The 23,921-nt window shown below is 46.2% G+C and overlaps 1 protein-coding gene across 1 annotated transcript in view; it reads right to left on the bottom strand.

The window, feature by feature from the left end:
- Positions 1-23,921, bottom strand: part of SLC9A8 (solute carrier family 9 member A8) — a 43,729-nt gene that overhangs the window by 7,629 nt on the left and 12,179 nt on the right. Inside the window, exons 8-14 of the mRNA XM_056547407.1 lie at positions 21,618-21,761; positions 17,682-17,820; positions 11,486-11,591; positions 10,981-11,097; positions 10,786-10,868; positions 10,293-10,404; positions 1,989-2,209 (exon numbers count right to left, since the gene is read on the bottom strand). Of these exons, the coding sequence (XP_056403382.1) occupies positions 1,989-2,209; positions 10,293-10,404; positions 10,786-10,868; positions 10,981-11,097; positions 11,486-11,591; positions 17,682-17,820; positions 21,618-21,761 (922 nt within the window). The remainder of the gene's footprint in view (positions 1-1,988; positions 2,210-10,292; positions 10,405-10,785; positions 10,869-10,980; positions 11,098-11,485; positions 11,592-17,681; positions 17,821-21,617; positions 21,762-23,921) is intronic.

Here is a 23,921-nt window from a genome sequence, read left to right as displayed (position 1 = left end):
AGGATCCAAAGTTCTTGGGTCCTCCAGCTGAAAAGTGTCCCTAATGGCTGAAACCAATCCGTCCACCATTTCAGACACTGCATAGTGGTCCTCATGATCTGAGGCGGATTCCGACCAGTCATCCGCTACTTCCCCTGGGGAGTGGGAACCTGCAGAGGTAGTCTTGGACTGAGGTGTGCGAGACCTGAAACGAGGGGACGGAGACCTAGGATGATGACCCGGAGAACGGCCCCAGGAGAGGGGGCGCTGCCGGTGAGCTGGGGAAGAGGAGTTAGACCTGCGGAGTGTCTATTCCGAGTGCGCTCTGTAGAAGAGCCAGAAGCAATCACCTTAGAGAGCTTGTGAGCGTGTTGGAATAGAGGGTCAGGGGATGTGCGAAGCCCGCAGAGAAGACCGCTCCAAGGCAGAAACCACTGATTTGGAGACACAAGCCAGTTCGGAAATCGACTGGGTAAGGGAAGATACCCACTCTGGGGGAGGGAAGGGCCCCACGCATTCCAGGGGGACCTCAGGGGATATCGAAACAGACGGCATGGCAAGCTTGGAGGAGCAGGTGGAGCACGTGGATTTAGCCGTTAGTAAAAATAGTCAGCCAAAAGAGAAAGGGAGCAATGTCCCCAATTCTGTGTCCTGCTGCTGGGGCAGAAGGCTGTAGTGCTGGAACTGAGGAGACCAGGAGCAGCTGTGCGATATGGCCCACGGAGCAGAAGAGAGAAGGGGAGGGTCTAACAGTCCATGGTGGAGGCTGTCTATTAGGGCTGGGCGGTATGACCAAATGTGTGTATCACGGTACTTTTGTATCTTTTGGCGGTTCCACGGTATATAACGGTATTTCCTCCTCCTCCCCCCCCCCCCCCCAAATTAATTATCAGCCCAGCGCTGCACTGCTCTGCCCTGCTCTGCCCCCCAATTAATTATCAGTCCAGCGCTGTGCTGTTCTGCCCCCCCCCCAATTAATTATCAGCCCAGCGCTGCACTGTTCTGTCTCCCCCCCCCCCCCCCCCAATTAATTATCAACCCAGCGTTGCCCCCATCGGGGTAAATACTCACATATCATCCACATGCACTGCCCTCCTCGTGCTGTTTGTTGCGGCTGCCGGCGCTGACACTATACTGTGTGGCATCCCTATGCCCGGGCTGCAAAAGGTAAACAAGATAAACTAGCGCATGTTCCTATGATGGCCTTACGCTGGGGAAGGGAACGTCGGACAGCCGTCAACCTATCACCAGCAGCAGCAATGTTCCACCTCGGCCGGTAATAGGCTGAGAACACTGTCATGTAAGGAGCTCTGGCTGGCTTCTTACATGACAGTGGGCTCAGCCTATCACAGGAGGGGGGGATATACTTACCCTATACCCGCCATACTTACCTAATGAAGTCTTCAGCCAGCTTATTAGTAACTCGCATCACGTCCGGCTGAGACAGCAGGACGAGCAGGGAAGATAGGGGACCTGGACCCAAGGTGCAACCCCAGGCGCTGGTCGTTGGTGGGAAGGGGTTAACGGTGCATACTCTATGCCCTGTGCCCCTTAGCCGCATATATGTGAACAGGTAGCACCATGCTCCTGAACCTGAAACTGGCCCTAACTATAAGACAAAAAGAAGACCAGGTCTGGAGAGCTCCAGACCTGTGTCTGCCTCCCATGACACTAAACTAAAACTGATTAGCTCAGGGTCAGTATGCGGGATATATCCTGCCAGGAGGTGCCGACTTTTTCTTTGTATGCCTAGTGTCAGCGCCTCCTAGTGGCAAGAGCATATACCCACGGTTCTGTGTCCCCCCAATGGTACAGACCAAGAAACTAGAGTATAAGTAACTGCAGGCTACTGTTCTGTTATAAGGATGACTGCAGTGTCCGTAAAAAGTGGACAAGTGTCCGTTTCCTGAAGTGATCATCAACTTGGAAGCAAGAACTATGAAAAGCCCATGAAAGGCAGCACCCGTCTATACCACCATCATTGTGTTCTAAATAACACACCTACGCACCATTTTCTCAGTTTTGCTCAGATTGATGTCTTTCTTGCTTTTTTTCCGAGATTTGGAGTCCTCGATGTCTATAAGTCGGATAAGTGGCATGGTGCCTCCACCCATCAGCAAAATAGTGAAGAGCACAATGATTATCGTAGTGGTGCCGATAAGCTGGCGCTTCTCCATTGGCTCCAGCTCCAAGTGAAGACTCAGGGCATATGGGATGGCTCCTCGTAAACCTAACAAGAGACACACATAAGTCATCAGTTCACAAGAGGCAATGGTTCCCTAGGACAAAATAAATATTGATCAGCTGAAACAATAAAACCAGTAACAAGAGAAGGGAGTAACATGGATTATCTGGAGACAATGGTGTTGGCAAAATATATTAGCAAGTGACCAGTCAGTTACTGAAGAGGGTGTTGAAAGCAGGAAGAAATGTCAAGTGTAAGGATCTAAGAGACTGTAAAAAGGGCTGAATTGTAATGTCTAGACAACTGGGTCAGAGCACCTCTAGAATGGCTAGTGTTCTGGAGAGCGCCATGGAAGGACAACCAGTGACAAGGGGCTCTGTGCCTGACCTAGGAAGATCTTGTACAGTCTGCCTCAGGCAGGCTGTGCTAGACGATTACCAATTTAACAGTTCACTGCCATATAGTAGTATGGCAGTGAAGTATAAAAGCAATCTTATAATAGTCCTCTTGGGGGACTTCTGTAAAAAGAGAATGAAAAAAATGTGTTTAAAAAAAAATTATATAGATTTATATTTTTATTATTGGTAAAAAGATCTATCACCTGCCTTCCCATTGTATACATGTTTTTTTATAAACTCCTCAAAAAAAACCTATTGAATACACTGATATACACAGTTGCTGTTACTCAGTATTGGAGGGGAAATATATATAAATTCCCAATAGTGCTCCTAGGAATATAATAATGGACAGCACTGGATCTGTTGATACAGCAGTAAACTACAACACCTATGCACAAAAAAGCTGTAGCAGACACAAAAATAATGCAAAACAATGATACAATATTTATTGGTTAAAACCACAACAGACATATAAAGACATCTGAAAAACAATGGAGATCTCCTGGACACAGGATAGTACTAGTACATACACAAATCCCATATGTATCTGTTTATGAGCTTGCCATAGCAGCATAAATGAATACCAGTAATGCATAAGTAGTACTATGCACTACAGATAAAGTACATGTGCCAAAAAGACAAATGCCCAAAATCAGGCCAATTATAATGCAGCAAACAACAATGCAAACTACCCACATGTGTGAGCAAAGAAGTGCAGCCAGGAGACGTCCACCACTACGACCATTTCGGACTTCCATACTTCTTCCGGGAGTAGCTAACTCATGGAGGAGGTGGGCATTTATTGCCTATAATAGCCAATAGGGGTATGTGTCACATAATGTGAATTAAGCTCAGCTGTATACCTGGTTGATCCTGGCGCGAATCATGCAATGGCCTAGTCATCATGCTGGGTCCAGAGGTGCGGACACATGATCCCGACACTATGTCTGCACCTCTGGGGCCAGCATGATGACGGGGCCATTGCACGATTCGCGCCAGGATCAACCAGGTATGCAGCTGAGCTTAATTCACATTATGTGGCACATACCCGATTGACTATTATAGGCAATAAATACCCACCTCCCCCATGAGTAAGCCACTCCCGGAAGAAGGACGGAAGACCGAAACAGTCGTAGGGATGGACTCCTGGCTGCACTTCTTTGCTCACACATGTGGGAAGTTTACATTGTTGTTTGCTGCATTATTATTTGCCTGATTTTGGGCATATGTATTTTTGGCACATGCACTTTATCTATAATGCACATTACTGGTATTTAGTTATGCTGCTATGGCAAGCTCATAATCCCATACATATGGGATTTATGTATGTCCTAGTGCTATCCTTTTTCCAGGAGGTCTCCATTGTTTTTCAGATGCCGTTTCTCTCTTTTTTATATGTCTGTTGTGGTTTTAACCAATAAAGATTGTATAATTGTTTGCATTATTTATGTGTCTTAAAAAAAAAAAAAAAAAAAAAGAATATTTGATATCGCCGCATGCATAAATGTCCAAACTATAATAGAACACAATACTGATCCCCAACAGTGAACGGAAAAAAAATAATACCAAATGTTGGATTTAGAAATTACATTCATTTATTTAAGCCCACAAATTTATTTTTTCTGTTTCTCAGTACATTTTATGATAAAATGAGGGGTGCTTTTAAGTTCAATTGTTCCCACAAAAAAACAAGCCCTCATGTGGAAAAAAAGGATTTTTGTCTTACTGTAAAATCCATTTCTCGAAGGATCCATTGGGGGACACAGACCTTGGGTATATGCTGTTGTTGCTAGGAAACTTGACACTAAGGAAACCAAAAAAGTCGGCTCCTCCCAGCAGGATATACCCGCGTACAGAGCCTGAGGTAATCAGTTTAGTCCCCAAGAAGTAGGAGAGGACAGAGAGGCAGAAAACCAAGACCAGTCCGAGGTAATCAGAACAAAAAATTTACTGAACACACCCTCGGACAGGTAACCAAAACCTGAACACCAAAGTAAGTGCGGGAGCTGTCCCCCCCAATGGATCCTCCGAGAAAAGGATTTTACGGTAAGACAAAAATCCCTTTTTCTCTATCGGCTCCATTGGGGGACACAGACCAAAGCCGTCCCTAGGGTGGGAACAAAAAATAATCAAGGGGCAGGCTGGGCCACCGCCTCCTGCAACACCTTACAGCCCAGACTAGAATCCGCGGATGCAAAGGAATGAACCTGGTAGAATTTAGTAAAAGTGTGCAAGGACGACCAGGTAGCCGCCTTACAGACTTGAGAGGCTGAAGCTCTGTTATGGAGAGCCCAGGAAGCTTCGACAGAATGCGTGGAGTGAGCTGAAACCCTGAAAGGAGGGGTCTTCCCCCTGCAACGGTAAGCTTCTGAAATGGAAGACCTGATCCACCGTGAAATGGTTGCCTTGGAAGCAGGGTGACCTTTACGGTGACCGTCCGTAGAAACAAAAAAGGAATCACATTGATGAAAAGAAGACGTAACAGAGAGGTAGGTGCGCACTGCCCATACCACATCAAGTTTATGAAGCAAACGTTCCCCGGGATGAGATGGAGCGGGACAAAAGGACGGGAGGACGATATCCTCATTAAGGTGGAAGGCAGAAACAACCTTAGGTAAAAAGGAAGAAACTGGACGAGAAACAACTTTGTCCTGATGGACAATTCGAAAGGGAGAGTGGCAAGAAAGAGCTGCCAACTCCGAAACCAGTCTGATGGAAGTAATTGCCATAAGGAACGCCACCTTCCAGGAAAGGAGATGAAGGGAAACCTCCCTAAGGGGTTCAAAGGGCGTGCCCTGTAGTGCGCCAAGGACCAAATTCAGATCCCAAGAAGGTGTAGGAGACCTGTAAGGAGGAGCCGCGTGGGCCACTCCTTGAAGGAAGGTCCAAACGTGAGAATCAGATGCCAGAGGGCATTGGAAAAGAATGGAAAGGGCCGAAACTTGACCCCTTAAAGAGCTGAGAGCTAATTGCTGTTGCAGCCCTGACTGCAAAAATGAGTCGGGGAAGGGTGAACACCACTGAAGAAAGAGATTGAGACTCACACCAACGAAAATAAGATTGCCAGGTACGGTTATATATCTTCGCGGAAGAGGGCTTGCGCGCCTTGAGCATGGTGCGAATCACCTGTGTTGAGAAGCCACGGGCCCTTAGTACCACGGTCTCAACCGCCACACTATCAAATGCAGCAACGGTAAATTGGGGTGGCACACGGGACCCTGAGAGAGAAGGTCTGGACGAAGCGGAAGGCGCAGCGGAACGTCGTCCAGGAGCCGGACAACGTCGGCGTACCACGCCCCCCGAGGCCAATCTGGAGCCACGAGAATGGCGGGAATGCCCTCCGCTTTGAGCTTCCTCAGGGCCCTGGGAATGAGAGGAAGTGGAGGGAACAGGTAAGGTAGGGTGAACCCCGACCAAGGAATCACCAGTGCATCCGCTGCCAGAGCACGGGGGTCCCGCGACTTCGACATGAAGAGGGGAACCTTCTGGTTGTGGCGGGATGCAAAGAGGTCCACATCTGGAGTTCCCCAGAGTTCGCAGATCTCTGCAAATGCCTCCGGATGAAGAGACCACTCGCCGTGGTTGGGAGATGACCGGCTTAGGAAGTCCGCTTCCCAATTGTTTACGCCTGGGATGTGAATTGCCGAGATGGCCGGAACCTTGAGCTCCGCCCAGAGAAGGATCTTGGAAACTTCGGCCATCGCCACCAAGCTGTGAGTGCCGCCCTGGCGTTTGATGTACGCCACCGCAGTAGAGCTATCTGACTGGACACGAACTGGGCGGCCCTGGAGAAGGATCTCCCAATGTAACAGGCAAAGGTAGATTGCCCTCAGTTCCAAGATGTTGATCGGGAAGAGTGTCTCCCTGGGAGAGCAAAGGCCCTGGACTGTCCGGTCTCAGAAACCCCCCCCCCCCCCCCCCCAACCCTGAAAGGCTGGCATCTGTCGTGACAACCAGCCAATGGAATGCCCCTGAAGAAGCAGGGGGAGCGTAGCCACCACAGAAGGGAGCGGCGAGATGTCCGAGGAAGTACAATCTTGCGATCGAGGGACAAGGGAGACCTGTCCCACCAGGATAGAATCGCGAGTTGAAGGGGTCGAAAATGAAACTGAGCGAAGGGAACGGCCTCCATGGCCGCCACCATCTGACCCAGGACTTCCATGCAAAGGCGAATGGACACTGGGGATGGGGTTCCTGAGTATACGAACCCCCGAAAGAAGGGTCACCCGCTTGTCACCCGGGAGGTGAACCCGGGTGGATTGGGTGTCAAACTGAAGTCCTAGAAAAACCAAGGACTGAGTGGGGGATAGGTAGAACTTGTCCCGATTCTCTCTAGATTCTGGTCCCTGGATGGGGCCTTGATTAGAAGGTCATCCAAGTAAGGAATCACTGAGACCCCCCTTGTCCGTAGCAGGCCGATCACCGGCGCAAGGACCTTGGTGAATACCCTCGGGGCTGTGGCTAGGCCGAAGGGGAGAGCCACAAACTGGAAATGTCCCTCCAGGACAGCAAAGCGGAGGAACCGCTGGTGTCCCGGAAAAAATCGGAACATGGAGGTAGGTGCCCCTGATGTCCACTGAGGAAAGAAACTCCCCCTCATACATGGTCTTCACGACCGAACGGAGAGACTCCATGCGGAAGTGGCGCAGGAGGAGGTGCCGGTTGAGGAGCTTGAGATCTAGGATGGGGCATGCTGAATCCCCTTTCTTGGGAACTACAAAGAGGTTGGAATAAAAACCTCGTAAGCGTTCCCTGGGAGGAACCGGGACAATGACCACCTGAATGAGAAGGGTCTGAAGCGCACCCCACCTGAATGAGAAGGGACTGAAGCCAGAGAGGGAGACCGCGGGGCTCGGGAAAGGAAAAAGTGATCCTTTGGAAGAGAGGCAAACTCGATCCGGTTACCGTTGGATACCACATCTCTGACCCAGGAGTCCTGTACATGTGTGGTCCAGACATCCCGTAAGAGCAACAGACGACCTCCCACCCAAGAAAAATCTGCGGGTGGGGGCATCCCTTCAGGCAGAGGTGGGTTTGCGGGTTCCCGCCTTGGCCGCAAAGCGGCCCGAACGGTTATTCGATTTCGAGGATGGGCGAGTCTGGAAGAAGGGAGCCTTTTTGTCCCGAGAAGGCGCCTGCCTGGCCCCCTTCGTGACCCCGAAGGTCTGAAAGGACCGAAAAGAGGTAGATTTACGGCGGGAGGTAGTACTGCGGGCCTTATTTTGAGGTAATAAGGAACTCTTCCCTCCCGTGGCTTCCGAGATGATCTCACCTAGGCGCTTACCAAAAAGCTGAGAGCCAGTAAAAGGAAGCTCAGTAAGAGGCTTTTTAGAGGCTGCGTCCGCATCCCAGGCTTTGAGCCACGCGGATCTACGGAGAGCCACAAGGTTACCTGTGGCAAAGGCAGCACAGCGGGCTGACTGCATGGAAGCAGAGCATAGAAAATCTCCCGCTTTAGAAAGCAGGAGAATTAAGTCGGCCAGTTCTTCCGAGGAAGCCCCAGAAGAAATGCCCTGATGGAGTCGGGAAACCCAGATCATAAGGGCCTTGGAAACCCAAGCAGAGGCAAAAGCAGGGAGAAGAGATGAACCCGCACCTCAAAAGGCAAATTTGGCCAAGGTCTCCACCTTTTTGTCCGCTGGAACCTTAAAGGAAGCAGCATCGGGCAAAAGCAGGGTAGTAGTCTTAGATAGACGGGAGACTGGTGGGTCCACCGTAGGAGGTGAAGTCCACGGGGCAATGAGGTCCTTAGCAAAGGGATAACGCGCTCAAATTCAGCATGGGAGCTGAACATCTTGGGTGCCGGACGGGCACGATTAAAGGAAACTTCTGGGACAGCGTCCGAAGTTCCTGGGTCCTCTAGGTGTCGGTCATGTGCAGTCTTCTGAATCAGAGGCAGAAGCAGAAGCCTCATCAACTAGTTCTCGAGGGGAGTGAGAACGGGTGGAGGCAGCTTTAGAAAATTAGACACTGACCTGGTGCGCCGCTCTGGGGAATCAGAACGGCGACTCGGGGAGCGTCTTCTAGAAGAGAGACGCCTGCGGGAAGACGTAGCAGAGGGACGATGCCCATGAGGGGAACGTCTACATCTGTACAAAGACTCCGGAGAGGAGTCAGAGGAATGACCCCTATTACGCTTGTGAGAGCATTTAACATAGGGTGAGGGAGAGCGAGACTCTCTTGAGGAACGGTGTAAGGAGGACCTCTCTAAGGCAGTCACCAAGGAGCGGGAGACCTGCGCCAAGTCAGTGATAGACTGGGAGAGGGAAGACACCCATATTGGAGGGGCAGCAGAGCCCACTGGGTCTGGGGGAGCATCCTGAATAGGAATACCATGGGGGGTCAGGAGGTGCAGTGGTGCAGGCGGAACAAGTGGGTTCAGCAGACCCAGGCATTTTGGAGTTGCAGCCCTTACAAGAATAGTAGGTGACCAGGGCCCCAGGTACCGTAAAATAAAACAGTCTCACCAGCGTCCGTGTCCCCCACCAGCCAGATGCTGTGAGGAGAGGAACGAGAAAAGGAGAGAGAAAACAGGCAGGGACGGCCGGACCAATCAGAAGAGAGGGGCCGGATTAGACTGGGGCACCTCTGATTGGCTCAAAGCCCCCTGCACAGCTCCCCTTGGCTGAAGAGATTTGCGCTAGCCCAAGGGCGCGAACTCCACCGGGAAAGAAAGATGCCGGCTAGTAATGGCGCCCGCTCCCATCCCCGAAGCATATGTGAGTGCAGGGGAACGGGAGCGGGCGAAAGTGCCGGCGCAGCGAGCCGCTGCGAAAGTGAAAGTAAATTGCGCCCGGCCGCGTCGGCACACGACAAGACCAGAGCACAGAGGAAAAGGCCGGAGTGAGAAGGCAGCCGCGGCTGCTGAATAACTGCCAAAGTTAATAAAACACAGTTTTACACCACTGACTCCAGCCCCCTGAGTTCCCCCAATAAACGTTAGGGAGCCCTTGCCCAATAGGGACCTAAAACTAGATAAAATAAAAAGGAGTGGGACCAAACCACGGGTCTACAGAGGATGCAAGCCCCCGCACCTGAAAGAAAAAGGGGGGGGGGGAATACTCACCTCAATCTGAAGAACTCACCTAATGAAGTCTTTAGTCATGAAGTCTTCAGCCAGCTTTTGTCACCTGCATCATGCCGGGCTTGAGACGAGCAGGGAAAGGTGGGGGACCCGGAACCATAAGGTACAACCCCAGGCGCTGGCCGTTGGCGAGAGGGGGTTGACAGTACATCCACGATGTCTGTGCCCCCTCAATCGCAAATGGGGAAACAGTGAACGCTATGTTCCCGAGACCCCACCTGAAAAAAGGAAAATAAAAGGGAATAAGAAAAACTAAACATCCCTATTCTGGAAAAATAAAAAATGTTAGACCAAGTCTGGGGAGAACCCCAGACTAGTGTCCATCTTTTGCGACACTAAGCTAAAACTGATTACCTCAGGCTCTGTAGGCGGGTATATCCTCCTGGGAGGAGCCGACTTTTTTGGTTTCCTTAGTGTCAAGTCTTCTAGCAACAACAGCATATACCCAAGGTTTGTGTTCCCCAATGGAGCCGATAGAGAAATAAAAGTTATGGCTCTTAGAATAGGGGAAGGGGTGAATGTTATGGCAGATTGGTTCATTTTGTGTTTCCTTCACCAGATTGTAGTGGCCATCACATTTACAATGGTTGTGTGACCCAATAACCCTGTAACTTCATTGGTGGAGGACAGAATGAGAGCATCTTACCACTAAACCACATGATGAACATCATCTTCGGGGTGATCTTGTGATCTCTGAAGAAATTGAGTAGATAGGTCAAGGGGAAAATATTAATGGCACGACCCAGGAGCACCAGCACCTGCAACACCAGTAACAAGGAGAATGTGAGTAAACTGGGAGAGATAACATACAATGCATTTTCTTAACACATTTTCTGCACTGTCCCACTGTCCCAGAATGTGGAAACCGATTTATAGAAAAGTTTGCAAATGTATAAGCTCTGAAGATCCGGTTTGCAGATGGAAGAAACTTACAGAGGGCCAACCATTACTGCAGCACTTCACTAATCAAGTCAAAGGGTCTGAGGACTTGTAATATAGCTCTGTGTGTATATATTTATTTAAAATCTCTCTATAACATCTCTCTCTCTCTGTATCTATCATGTATAAATATATATAATATTATATATATGTGTGTGTGTGTGTGTGTGCGCGCGTGCAAAAACAGCTGATTTACTTACAATACACCAAATCACAAAGGACATCTCAAACTTGTGCGGAAAACTGAAAATTGACAGGCCGAGAAAAGCAAAAACGCAGGTTTCTGGAATTGACAAGAACAAACTGAGTTATACCATGAGACAAGCATCACCACCACCCACCAGTATATAGAGTAAATACAGTGCCCAGCACAGACAGGCCACACCATCACTTACCACACAGGAAGGCCACTGTCCTCAATGTTTGCTGCATGAGAATCTGAGTAACCGGGGACAAATTGTGGTGAGTGTAATGAGACATCACAATCCCTGAGAACAGAATGGCCATAATGCCTGAAAAAAGAACACGGAAATGTTGGGCTCAGTTAACCTCTTATTATTCAAATATGTTCAGCGTATGTGCTGGGAGGGGAACACTATAACCAGGCCAGCATACACAAGACTACACGGTACCCAGGCCAGAATTCACCACATCAGACAGAATACCCTGTACCAAGGCCAGAATACACCAGACTACAACGTGCCTAGACCAAAATACACCACATAAACAAGCAACACTGCATCTAGATTCCCATACTATAAACCTAAATATGATAACATAGAAGAATATACAGCTTAGTTTGTGTCACTCTGATATCATTGATGGTCCTTTTCCATCCAAAACCCAGTTGTAATTTACTTGAGACACCACAAAGAGAAGACAATGACCACCGGTACACACCTGATAAAGAAATACCCTCAGACAATCCATAGGGAAGATAGGCAAAAATTATCATCATTCCAAACTCCAGGGATGGAGTCTTGCGTAGGTCAAGATGCTTCAATACCTGATGGTAAGTTAAGAGCATTTAGCACCAAAATGGACAGGAAAATAAAGACACTGTAATGACCCGGATTCTCTTTTCGCAATGATTATTTACATTCATGATGTCAGCATAAGAGAGTAAACAAGGGAGGTGAGACACAAGGAGGGGGTGCATCGGGCATTTATGTGGTCAGAATTCAGCTGCCTTTCCAGTGGCATCTCTTTTTGGGTCTCATTATGAATGGTCTTGAAATTGTTTAGGTGACAGGCAGGACAGGCAGCAAGGGGTGAAGAGGAACAGGATGCAGAAGACTGCTGATGGTGGATACCCGGGGAGACCAGCACAATATATTAAACTGGGATCTTTATGTGAGGGGTACACACTAAAAAGGAGAAACGGACATAGTAGGAACCCACCTAATGTAAAATTGACGGTAAGCTAGTAAAATATACCTGCTGGGACCCCTTCTCTATACAAGATGGTGCTGTGGCCACGCCTATGCTGTGTGTTATAGAGGTAACCTGAAGAGACAGGATGCTGATCACCTGCAATAACGTCTTGCCCAGAGTTATATACTGTGGTGGTGATTGTGTACAGTGCATGCAGATTGAGTAGTGTGGTCAGTGTGAGCTTATATGCTTAAAGGGGTACTCCGCCCCTAGACATTTTATCCCCTATCCAAAGGATAATGGATAAGATGTCTGATCACGGTAAGTCCCGCCACTGGGACACCACGATCTCCCTGCAGCACCAACGCCAGCTGCGGCGCCAGAGGCTTGTGACGTCACAGCCACGCCCCCTCCATGCGTGACATCACAAGCCTCTGCTGCCGCATCGCTAGTCATCTGGTGTGAGGTGAGATTTCCAAACCATGCAGAAACCGAACCGCTCCACACCGGCACAGAGCGAAGTTTGCTCTGTGCACCGATGACTGGGGTGCCACAGCAGAGATCACGGGGGGTCCCAGCGGCGGGACCCCCACAATCGGACATTTTATCCCCTATCTAGGGGCAGAGCATCCCTTGAAGTCTGACCTGATCTGCAGGAAGATCAATCTTTTGCTATAATTCCATAACACTGAACTGCAGCAGGCGGTTACTGCCACCATGGTATAGAATCCTACCTGACTATCATCTGTTCAATAGTCAGCAGAATCATCGCCAAAGCACAGTCTTGGAGCAAACAAGGGTCAGTCTGAATCAGTATCCAAAAAATTACACTTTCTCCTTTCAAATGTGCACCTCACATAAGGATACAAGCCTACCTTCTCACTCCCACAGGCAGACATTGTCCCAAGAGCAGATCCGGAAAGCAGAACCCAAAGGGAACTTCACTAATGTCAAAGAAAGCTGTGTCCAGTGTACATGACCTACCAAGCATTGTAACAGTCTTCTTCCATACCAACCCTGCTAGGGTGTTTCTGTTTTGCTCCCTTCTCTACCTTATTTACTGCAGCAAAAGTATATTGCGGCTATATAAAAATGACACTCTATAGCACATGTGGTAGCTTGTAAAGCCATTTTAAGCATGGTTAAAAAGTAGCAACCCAGGCTAAGAATACTCTCAGGACTATAAGTAATGCATGTTATCCCACCATCATGGATTTGGGAATATAGCAGGGCCTGAAGTAGTCTGCAATATGTTACTATCAACATATAACTCACGTATCTATATAAAGGCACCTACAATGGGTTATATGACCTTTTGCGTCCTCGGTTATGTCACCTGCATACAAAGAAAACTTGTTTAATGTCCACATGTCCAATGCCGCCACATTGTCAAGTGCCCAGGAAACAAGCTCTTCAGATCAGTGCACAAAGCTCCCAGTACTGAAAGCCTCCCCTGCCCTGCCTCACAGTCATCAAAGACAGCTCTAGTGGTTTTCAGATGCTAAAGGTGTCAATCATAAGAAAGGCAGGGAAAAGAAAACTTAATACAGGGATCCTAATGCCTGGAACAAGAAGAGACTGCCTTTTGGACATATCATAAGGCTGTGCCCAGGACATGAAACAGCAGTATTCTTGGTCAGGAAATCTGCATGACCGAGAAGTAAGGTTTGGAATCTCTCTCCTCCCTGCTAGCTCAAAACTGCTGGCAGATTCAAAGTCGGTGGGGTAGGCAGAAGCCACCAGGGTACGTCCTGAGGACTCAAATGATAATGATTTTTCTCTCTAAATGTAGGCTTAAATATTGGACCCTACTGCACAGCCCTAAGTAACATTGTAGGGTTCCTTACGCCAGGCCTACCTAAAGCAGAACATATCTGTACACTGAACGTAATGCCTCCACATAAATGCCTGAACCTACTGAAGGCAGCAAGAAGGCAGCTTCTGGTAAGGGCCCAATAGTCTTTGCCTGGGTGTGAGAACTGGACAACCCAAAAAGGATTGATATCATGCTGCCAGGGCTGCTATGGACAAAAGTAGAGGACTCATTAGTCATTCCCACAGCTCATGCTGCCCTACAGTACTCACCACCGTCAGTCATATATACCGCAAGACACCATCCTCCCCAGAGATTGCCACTGATGTGCACCACCACATTATGGGTGTCAGGTCCGAGCATTCCTAGATGAACAGTTTCCTGGAAAGTGGATTGTTTGTCGTGGGCCAGTTGAATGGCCCCCAAGGTCTCCCGATCTGACCCCTAGACTTTTATCTTTGGGGTCATCTGAAGGCAATTGTCTATGCTGTGAAGATACGAGATGTGCAGCACCTGAAACTACGGATACTGGAAGCCTGTGCTAGCAGGGTTGGAGGCACCTGCGTTGGCAGGGAGCAGTGTTCCCCTCGACTTGGCGTCTGAAGTAATATCCTCTGCGATCGGGTCATGTGATTCGTCCGCAGTCATGTGACGCACCGCGATCAGGCAGTGCGGCCGCAGAACACATAATGCAGCCACAGTCGCGTAACGCTATCGCACATAATGCGATGCAGCCACAAATCACGTGATGCAGCAACGACTCCGATCATGTGATCGGAGACCGCTACCGCATTAAAGTACAGGGGAAGGCTGCTATTGCCACATAGATCCCCAATATTAGAAACAATAGTGATTTAGGCTGGAAGTTTAAGCCCTGAGACTATTGATAGTTATAAAGAGGTAACTGACACCTATAGCTAAATAAAAAATGTACACAAGTATATTAAAGTCCATAGCTAATGTATGATAGTGAAACTATGATAAATGTAGAGAGAAAAATGTATTTATGGTGACCCTATAAAATAGATCTTGTTTTCTTTCTCCACTCTAAAGGGGAAGAATTTTCCTCTTTGCATTACAGAGAATCGTGATAAATGCTCTCTTTCAAAAAAAAAAATAACAAAGACGTTATTTGTCAGGGCGGAGTGGGCAACAATTACGCTAGAAAGGGGGGGGGGATGGGGGGGGGGAATAAGAATGAAGACCCATCAGTCTGAAGATTTCCTAGAAGAGGGGGGCCATTCCAAGGGGACAACCCTAAAACACCAAGGGAAGGGGGTATTTTGCAGGGGCCTAGGGGGTCTACACTGCCCCTGAAATCCCCTGGTTAAGGCCCTGATCCTAGGCGGAGTTTAGCCCCTGATAAGTGTGGCCCCGCACCGGATCCTCTAACTACCTAACTGTCACCACATGTGGAATTGCCCTCATTCTATGGTCCCCCTGAAATCATAGAAAACAGGCAAAGCTTTGTTGTTCATTTAGTCCTGTCTGAGTAGTTATCTGTAGTCGGTAGATCCGACATTCCTTCTGTAAAAGAAGGCAGTCAGTGGTGATCGTCTGACCCTCTCAATGGCAATAAATGTGAGACCATCCACGTGTCCACAATGCACCTGGTTCATGTGCGTGGCTAGAGACATGTCCTTTCTGTTTCTAATATCCCCCTGGTGCTCCAGGACATGATTTTTAAACTCTCTTATGGTTTTACCCACATATTTCAGAGGGCATGGACATGTGGATATGTAGATGACCCCAGGGGTGCCACAATTGATAAAGTCTCAGATCATGATGCGTGTGCCCGTGATTGAGTCCACAAAGGTTTTAGTCTTGTCAATAAATGGACAGACTCTACATCTACCACATCTAAAACATCCCCTTTCTCTGGCAAGTCTACCCAACCATGTGTCTCTGACCACCTGGTAAGGGTCCAAGTGACTTTGCACTAAGATGTCTCCCAAACTTTTCCCCCTTCTGTATGTGACTTGAGGATGATCACTGATTACTTCGGACAAGTCTTGGTCCATTTTGAGGATATCCCAGTGCTTCTCCAGGATCGATTTTACCAGTCTGGACGACACATCAAATGTCCCAATCACCCGTATGGGGCACATGATGTATTCTTTTTTTCTTAGGGATAAGGAGGTGATCACGTGTGGTTTCTAATACCAGTCTGTATGCTGTTCTTCGTATATAATTGGGATAACCCTTGTTTCGTGAATCTCTCCCTAAGTTCCCGAGACTGGGTTGTAAAGTCATCCTGAGGCGGAGGTACTGCCCCCTCAGAATCCCCGGGTGGCAGCTCTCCCACCTCAGGAGACTGTTGGTTGATGTTTTTTTACGGTGCACCGTTGTACGTAAAGTGCCCACTCCATCCTTGACAATATTCGGATCCAAAAAGGCCAAATTGGTCTTATTAATTTCAAACGTAAAGAACAGGTCGATAGGGTTCGAGTTCACAAAAGATTTTAACTAATTCTCAGTTCCATGCCAGAGTATGAATATGTCATCAATGAAACGGGCAGAATAATAGGGCACAATCACTGAAACATTCTCTGTCCTCAACAAAAAAAAATTTTTTATTTTATTTAGCGACAGCATCAGTTACCTCTTTATAACGATCAATGGTCTCAGGGTTTAAACTTCCAGCCTAAATCACTATTGTTTCTAATATTGGGGATCTATGTGGCAATAACAGCAGTAGCGGTCTCCAATCACACGATCAGGGTCGTGACCGCATTGCGTTATGTGCGATAGCATTACGTGACTGTGGCTATATTACCTGTTCTGCTGCCGTATCGCATGATCACATGACCTGGGCGCAAAGGATATTACATCAGACGCCAAGTCGGGCATACTTGTTGCCTGATGAAGATCCATGTCCGGGATCAAAACACGTTGCAAAGAAAATCCTATTAACATACTTTGGGACCACAGCCTTCATTTAGAGGAACTTATTTCCAAAATTTCCATACTGCACTTTCACCGGATAGACTGACAACACCCCGGGAAGTTCCTTGTGGCAGCGGTCCGGCCGTCTTTTCTCTCCAGACACTACTGTAGGCGTTGTGCCCTGAGCGCAACACCTAAGGGTAAGAACCCATCTTTGTTTCTCCTTGGATGCACCCTTTAAACTGTCCTCACTAGGGGCGCACCTCTTGTTGCTTTTTTTTTTCTCCTTTCTATATTACTTTGAATTTCAGGTATCCGAGGTTGTGGAGAGGACAAGTTTGCAAAAAAAAAAAACCTAGGGTTGATTTGGTACCTTTTCTGAGTGCAGCGTTATGACTTATTGAGTGACCCACTGCGGTATATACCATAACTACACCAATACATATCCTACATTACACCCTGGGGATCACTCCCAGCAGGCACTTAGCATAAACATGTACTCTAGATAACTAACTAGAGCTGTATAGCTTCCTGAATAGGTGATACAGTGTTCTCAAAAGGGAGATGCCATTGTCTCCTATTTCTGCTGTACATACTTTGTGTGATTTCAGTTGTAAAAACCCTATGTGATTGATCCCTTAAGGACATTGCCATACGCAATAGAAATGCATTGGGATACAGTTCTTTGTGTATGTGCATATTTATAATACTGTTAATACCTATAGACTATGAACTTTGCTACATGGTGATGATTTTATTGCTGAGTTCATTAAGTGGTGTTATTTTAACCTGCTCTTTTAAAAGTTATGTATTAAAGTGCACTCCCCTTACCCTTTTGGATTTTTCTTGACATTATTTTGGCTAGGGCACTATAATTTGTGGCATAACAGCCTTCTGTGGGGCACCAAAAAACAACCACAGTTTCATTGATAAGAAGTAACATTATCGAGTGACATAAGTAATAACAGAAACATTGTGCTTGAGAAGGGAAGGAACCCATTGTCTAATCCTAAGGAAGGATACTAATGCAGAAATAAGACCGGTCAGTGTCCCAAGAGCTGCAGAACCAAAGAACATCTTCAGGAAGTAAGCCAAGGCCTGGAGGAAGGTCTGCCACCCATTCACATCCGAAACATGGCCTCTGTTCAGTCCTTCTGCTGTGCTGCCAATAAAACAAGGCAAGAGAGAAAGTAGCAGACCATGTATGAGGACTGTATGAAGAGTAGGTTGTGTATGAGGACAATATGATATGTAGACTACATATGAGAAATGTATGATAGGTAGAATTCATATGAGAAACGTAAGATAGGTAGGAGCAGACTGTGTATTTAGATTGTATGATGATAGCTATGAGCAGATGCTGTGCAAGGACAATATGATGGGTCACTGTAGGCAGACTGTGTATGAGAATGCTATGACAGATAGGAGCAGACTTTGAATGAGGAACGAAAAATGCGTAGAGGAAGAATGAGTATGAGGACTGTATGATAAGTAGTGTGGGGCTAAACAACTTGAGGATGAATCAAAAGACATAACATATCAGCCTCCATCTTGCCGTCTTGGCTGAACAGACGCTTACTAGTGTTCACGTGTTTATTTATTTTTTTGTTTTTAGTTTTTTTTACTATAAGAAAAAAAAAAGTAAAGAAATGTCTGTATCTCATTTAATTAAATTAGATTTACAACTTCCTAAGAAAATCGGAGGTTAAGAGTACTTAGTGCTGAGAAAAATACCAAAGTGTTGGGAAATATGCCAGAAAAAGAGTGTTTAGTGAGTGTCTCAGTGCTAAACAGACAAAAGAGAATGGTTACATGATTTCTATTTAATACTGATTTGGTGTAATCTAGTACTACAACAGTGTATTATGTGCACAATTACATTAAAGGGGTACTCCAGCATGTTGAAACCTATTTATCCACAGGATAGGGGATAAGTGTCTGATCGCAGGGGTTTCAACCACTGGGACCCCAGCAATCTTCAGAACGGCTCCTGGATCTTCCTGTGCATGGAGCCGGCGACCCTGCATGATGTGCACAAGGTCAGACCCCCAGGCAATCAGATACTTATCCCCTATCCTGTGGATACCAGGAATGTTAGGATAAGTACACAAATATATATGGCATATTATTTCGCACATACAGAATGAATATAATTGCATACTACAACATTGTTTTTGTCTCATCTAGTTGCATCTGGTTTTCAAGGTCATAAGTTTATAACAGCTGGTAAGCCTACTTTGGACCTTGAACATACAAAGGATGTAGGTGCAAGGGGTTAGAAAGTCAGCTAAAAATGCATAAATCTGTCTCGAAATATTCCTGATCTATGATTTAGAACCCAAAAGTTGATAAAGGATTATGTCAATATGATCATTAATTAATATTAACTATTTGCTGGAGGGACAAGTTTATAAGTAAATTCTTAAATCAAGAGGTCCACTGTGTGGTTAGGAGTGGAATAAAATGAAATTAATCATCCATCATTTTTAGCACAGTGGTCTCAAAACTGTAGACCTCCAGCTATTGAAAAACTACAACTCCCAGCATGCCCAGACAGCCATGCAGGGGGCTGTAGTTTTGCTGTAGTATTGGGCCCAGGAAGCAGGAAGAGGATCGCACCAGGGGCCGGAGTAAAATACCGGAAGCACTGCAGGGGCAGTGGAGGAGAGTAGGTTTTTTTATTTTTTTTTATTTGATGCAATGGGCATAATTCGATCCCAGCAGTGATAGAGGCTTTTTAAGTCCCCTTAGGGGACTGTTATAAGAAATCATGTTATGTACAGTGGAGTAGTATGTTATAAAAATATTCTTGCAACAGCCTGGCTCAGTAGGCTGCACAAGAAGATCGGCCATCCCATAGGCCGCGCTGGTAAAAGACCATTTGCACTTATGAGACCCTGGCAGTACAATCGCAGGGGTCCAACGTGCGCAAATTAATGCCAGGTCTCTACCCAAACCCCCCCAGCACCACCATTTTCCCTATAGATGACATGATTGGCATTGAGTGCGGCATCTATAGGGTTAATGGCGGACATCAGCATGATTGCTGTTGTCTGCCATTATTGGCGAGTCCATGGCTATCACCCGTTATAAAAAATATGGCACAGTACACACATTTTCACTCCGCAGTGCCATACACTAAAGAATCTTTAAAGAGATTAAATACTCATTGATATTTATTATTTGTTACCAATAAATTTGCATGTTATTTATATCTGTTATTTTATTACTATTATATTGCAATTCATAAAGGTTACATTTTACTAAATTGCTTATTTTTGTTTTCAGAACTCAATTATGACATTATTTCCAACAGCAGCACACTGTATGAGGACTGCATGATAGGTAGGAGCAGACTCTGTATATAGACTGCATGATAGGTAGGAGTAGACTGTGTATATAGATTGCATGATAGGTAGGAGCAGACTGTGTATATAGATTGCATGATAGATAGAAGACTGTGTATATAGACTGTATGATAGGTAGGAGCAGACTGTGTATATAGATTGCATGATAGGTAGGAGCAGACTCTGTATATAGATTGCATGATAGGTAGGAGCAGACTCTGTATATAGACTGCATGATAGGTAGGAGTAGACTGTGTATATGGACTGCATGATAGGTAGGAGCAGACTGCGTTTGTAGGTAGGAGTAGACTGTGTATATAGACTGCATGATAGGTAGGAGTAGACTGTGTATATGGACTACATGATAGGTAGGAGCAGACTGTGTATATAGACTGTATGACAGGTAGGAACAGACTTCATGATAGGTAGGAGCAGACTGTGTATACAGACTGCATGATAGGTAGGAGCAGACTGTGTATATAGACTGCATGATAGGTAGGAGCAGACTGTGTATATAGACTGCATGATAGGTAGGAGCAGACTGTGTATATAGACTGCATGATAGGTGGGAGCAGACTGTGTATATAGACTGCATGATAGGTGGGAGCCGACAGTGTATATAGACTGCATGATCGGTAGGAGTGGACTATGTATATGGACTGCATGATAGGTAGGAGCAGACTGTGTATATGGACTGCATGATAGGTAGGAGTAGACTGTATATATAGACTGTATGATAGGTAGGAGTAGACTGTGTATATGGACTGCATGATAGGTAGGAATAGACTGTGTATATGGACTGCATGATCGGTAGGAGTAGACTGTGTATATAGACTGCATGATCAGTAGGAGTAGACTGTGTATATGGACTGCATGATCGGTAGGAGTAGACTGTATATATAGACTGTATGATAGGTAGGAGTAGATTGTGTATATGGACTGCATGATCGGTAGGAGTAGACTGTATATATAGACTGTATGATAGGTAGGAGTAGATTGTGTATATGGACTGCATGATCGGTAGGAGTAGACTGTGTATATAGACTGCATGATAGGTAGGAGTAGACTGTATATATAGACTGTATGATAGGTAGGAGTAGACTGTGTATATGGACTGCATGATCGGTAGGAGTAGACTGTGTATATGGACTGCATGATCGGTAGGAGTAGACTGTGTATATGGACTGCATGATCGGTGGTAGTAGTAGACTGTGTATATGGACTGCATGATCGGTAGGAGTGGACTGTGTATATGGACTGCATGATAGGTAGGAGCAGACTGTGTATATGGACTGCATGAAAGGTGGGAGCAGACTGTGTATATGGACTGCATGAAAGGTAGGAGTAGACTGTGTATATGGGCTACATGATAGGTAGGAGTAGACTATGTATATGGACTGCATGATAGGTGGGAGTGGACTGTGTATATGGACTGCATGATAGGTAGGAGTAGACTGTGTATATGGACTGCATGATAGGTAGGAGTGGACTATGTATATGAACTGCATGATAGGTAGGAGTGGACAATGTATATGGACTGCATGATAGGTAGGAGCAGTCCGTGTATGAGAAAGGGTTTGCCAATATCTTATATGAACATCTTATCACCTACTTGGTTAAGACGATAGAGACAGCATCATTCAGGATACTTTCCCCAAATACCAGCATGTTCAGCACGGGATCCACATTTAAGGCGTTAAAAATGGCGATTGTTGCAACAGGATCCACAGCAGAGATCAAGGACCCGAAGGCAAAGCTAGCAGGAAAATAGGAGGTAAGAGGTTTGTATATGCCCTTTGCAGTGCCAACTCCACTGCAGTAGTCAAAAAAAAGTGGCATTTTGTGATGACTGGAGAAACCACTTGCTATCTTACTTAAGCTGAGAAATTTACATTGTTCTTGTTTTACTGTTTTTTTCAAATAGCTGAAAGGATGTAAAGTTTGCAAGCAAATCAAATTTCCAATGTCATACTAAGGTTATTAATGGTTGTCTGGGGAAGGTTCTTCCAAACAAATCATCAAGATCCACTGTTGGCAGCTACTTTTGCAGTTGTCAACCAATGACGTCCCAGATTTGCTCATTGGGAAACAAGTCTGAAAACGCTGCAGGCCACGCAGGCTGCTTATAGTAGCACAAGTAACATGCCGACTGGCATTTTCCTTTTGCAGCTTCTGGGACAATACTCTCAGGATTATCATGAGCAGTGGCATAATGTACAGTAGGCAGACACCTCTAGTCTTTATTACAGGTATACTTACAGCTTGGCCTTATACAGATTTATTTGTAGAACCAATCATATGGGCCTTTCTCCAAAGTGCCCCACAAGCCATTTTTCAATACAACAATGCAGCCTGTGCGGCCTAAACATACTACCATGGCCCGGCAGATCTCTGCACTTGACTCCCATTGAGCACATCTGGGATACTATTGGCCAGCAATTACATAGGGAGCAGCCAGCAGCGGATATTGATGATTTGAGTGCCCAAGTGTATTCAATGTGGCAGAACATTCTTAGACAACCATTAATATCCACATTGATAGCATGCCAAGGAGTGTGACGCTTATATTCAATACTGAAAATATCTAGGAGGCTTTAAATATTTTGTTCACATTTTTTTTTTTCCCATCATTCGCAAATAATTAACATGTCTATCAATCCTGTGATTTCCATAACTTTAAGACTTTTCCTTCACGGTGTTGCATTTTCCATGTTGAGAAACATAAATATACATATATGTATGAATATCATCTTTTTATTCCATGTTGTTGTTTTTTGCTACACTGTAGGTTCATATTAAAGGGGTTGTGCGCTGCCCTGACTTTCGGAGCTCCGCTCACAGCGTCCTGAAGTTCATTACTCCGAACGCTGTGTGTGGGCTTCCGTGTTCGCGGCCGCCGGGCGTGACGTCACGACCGGCCCCTCGTGACGTCTCGCCCGCCCCCTCAACAAAAGTCTATGGGAAGGGGGCGCGACCGCTGTCACGCCCCCTTCCCATAGACTTTGGTAGAGGGGGCGGGCGTGACGTCACGAGGGGCCGGGCGAGACGTCACGCCCAGCGGCCGCGAACACGGAAGCCCGCACACAGCGTTCGGAGTAATGAACTTCCGGACGCTGTGAGCGGAGCTCCGAAAGTCAGGGCAGCGCACAACCCCTTTAAACACATGAAAACTATGAAGGAACACATACTGTGGTAAACAAAAAGCAAACCAGAATATATTTTAGGTTATTTTAGATTCTTTAAAGTGCCCCCATTTTGCTCTGATGACAGCTTTGCACACTCTTGGCAATCTCTCAAAGAACTTCACGAGGTAGTCACCTACAATGGTTTTCTATTAACAGGTTTGTCTTGTCAAGAGTTAATTTGTGGAATTTTGTGCCTTAATAATGTGTTTCAGACATCAGTTGATAGGAGTAATACACAGCACAATGCTTGGGAAACACTGCCTTAAAGAGGAACTCCGGTGAAAAAAAAAATTTTTTCAAATCAACTGGCTCCAGAAAGTTAAACAGATTAGTATATTACTTCTATTTAAAAATATCAATCCTTCCAGTATTTATCATATGTGTAAACCACAGATATACTACAGAGAAATTTGTGAAGTTCTTTCCAGTCTGACCACAGTGCTCTCTGCTGACACCTCTGTCCATGTAAGGAACTGCCCAAAGCAGGAGAGGATTTCAATGGTGATTAGCTCCTACTCTGGGCAGTTCCTTACATGGACAGAGGTGTCAGCAGAGAGCACTGTGGTCAGACTGGAAAGAACTTCACAAATTTCTCTGTAGTGTACAGCAGCTGATAAGTACTGGAAGGCTTCAGATTTTTTAATAGAAGTTATTTACAAATCTGAAATAAAAATAGTAAGTGGAGCTCACAATTTATTGACTGAAGTATATTATGGTTGAACACCTACACC

Source organism: Hyla sarda, chromosome 12 (assembly GCF_029499605.1).
Source record: "Hyla sarda isolate aHylSar1 chromosome 12, aHylSar1.hap1, whole genome shotgun sequence".
Taxonomy (NCBI): domain Eukaryota; kingdom Metazoa; phylum Chordata; class Amphibia; order Anura; family Hylidae; genus Hyla; species Hyla sarda.
Note: the sequence above shows the minus strand (reverse complement) of the source record. Positions and strands in the feature narration are given on the sequence as shown.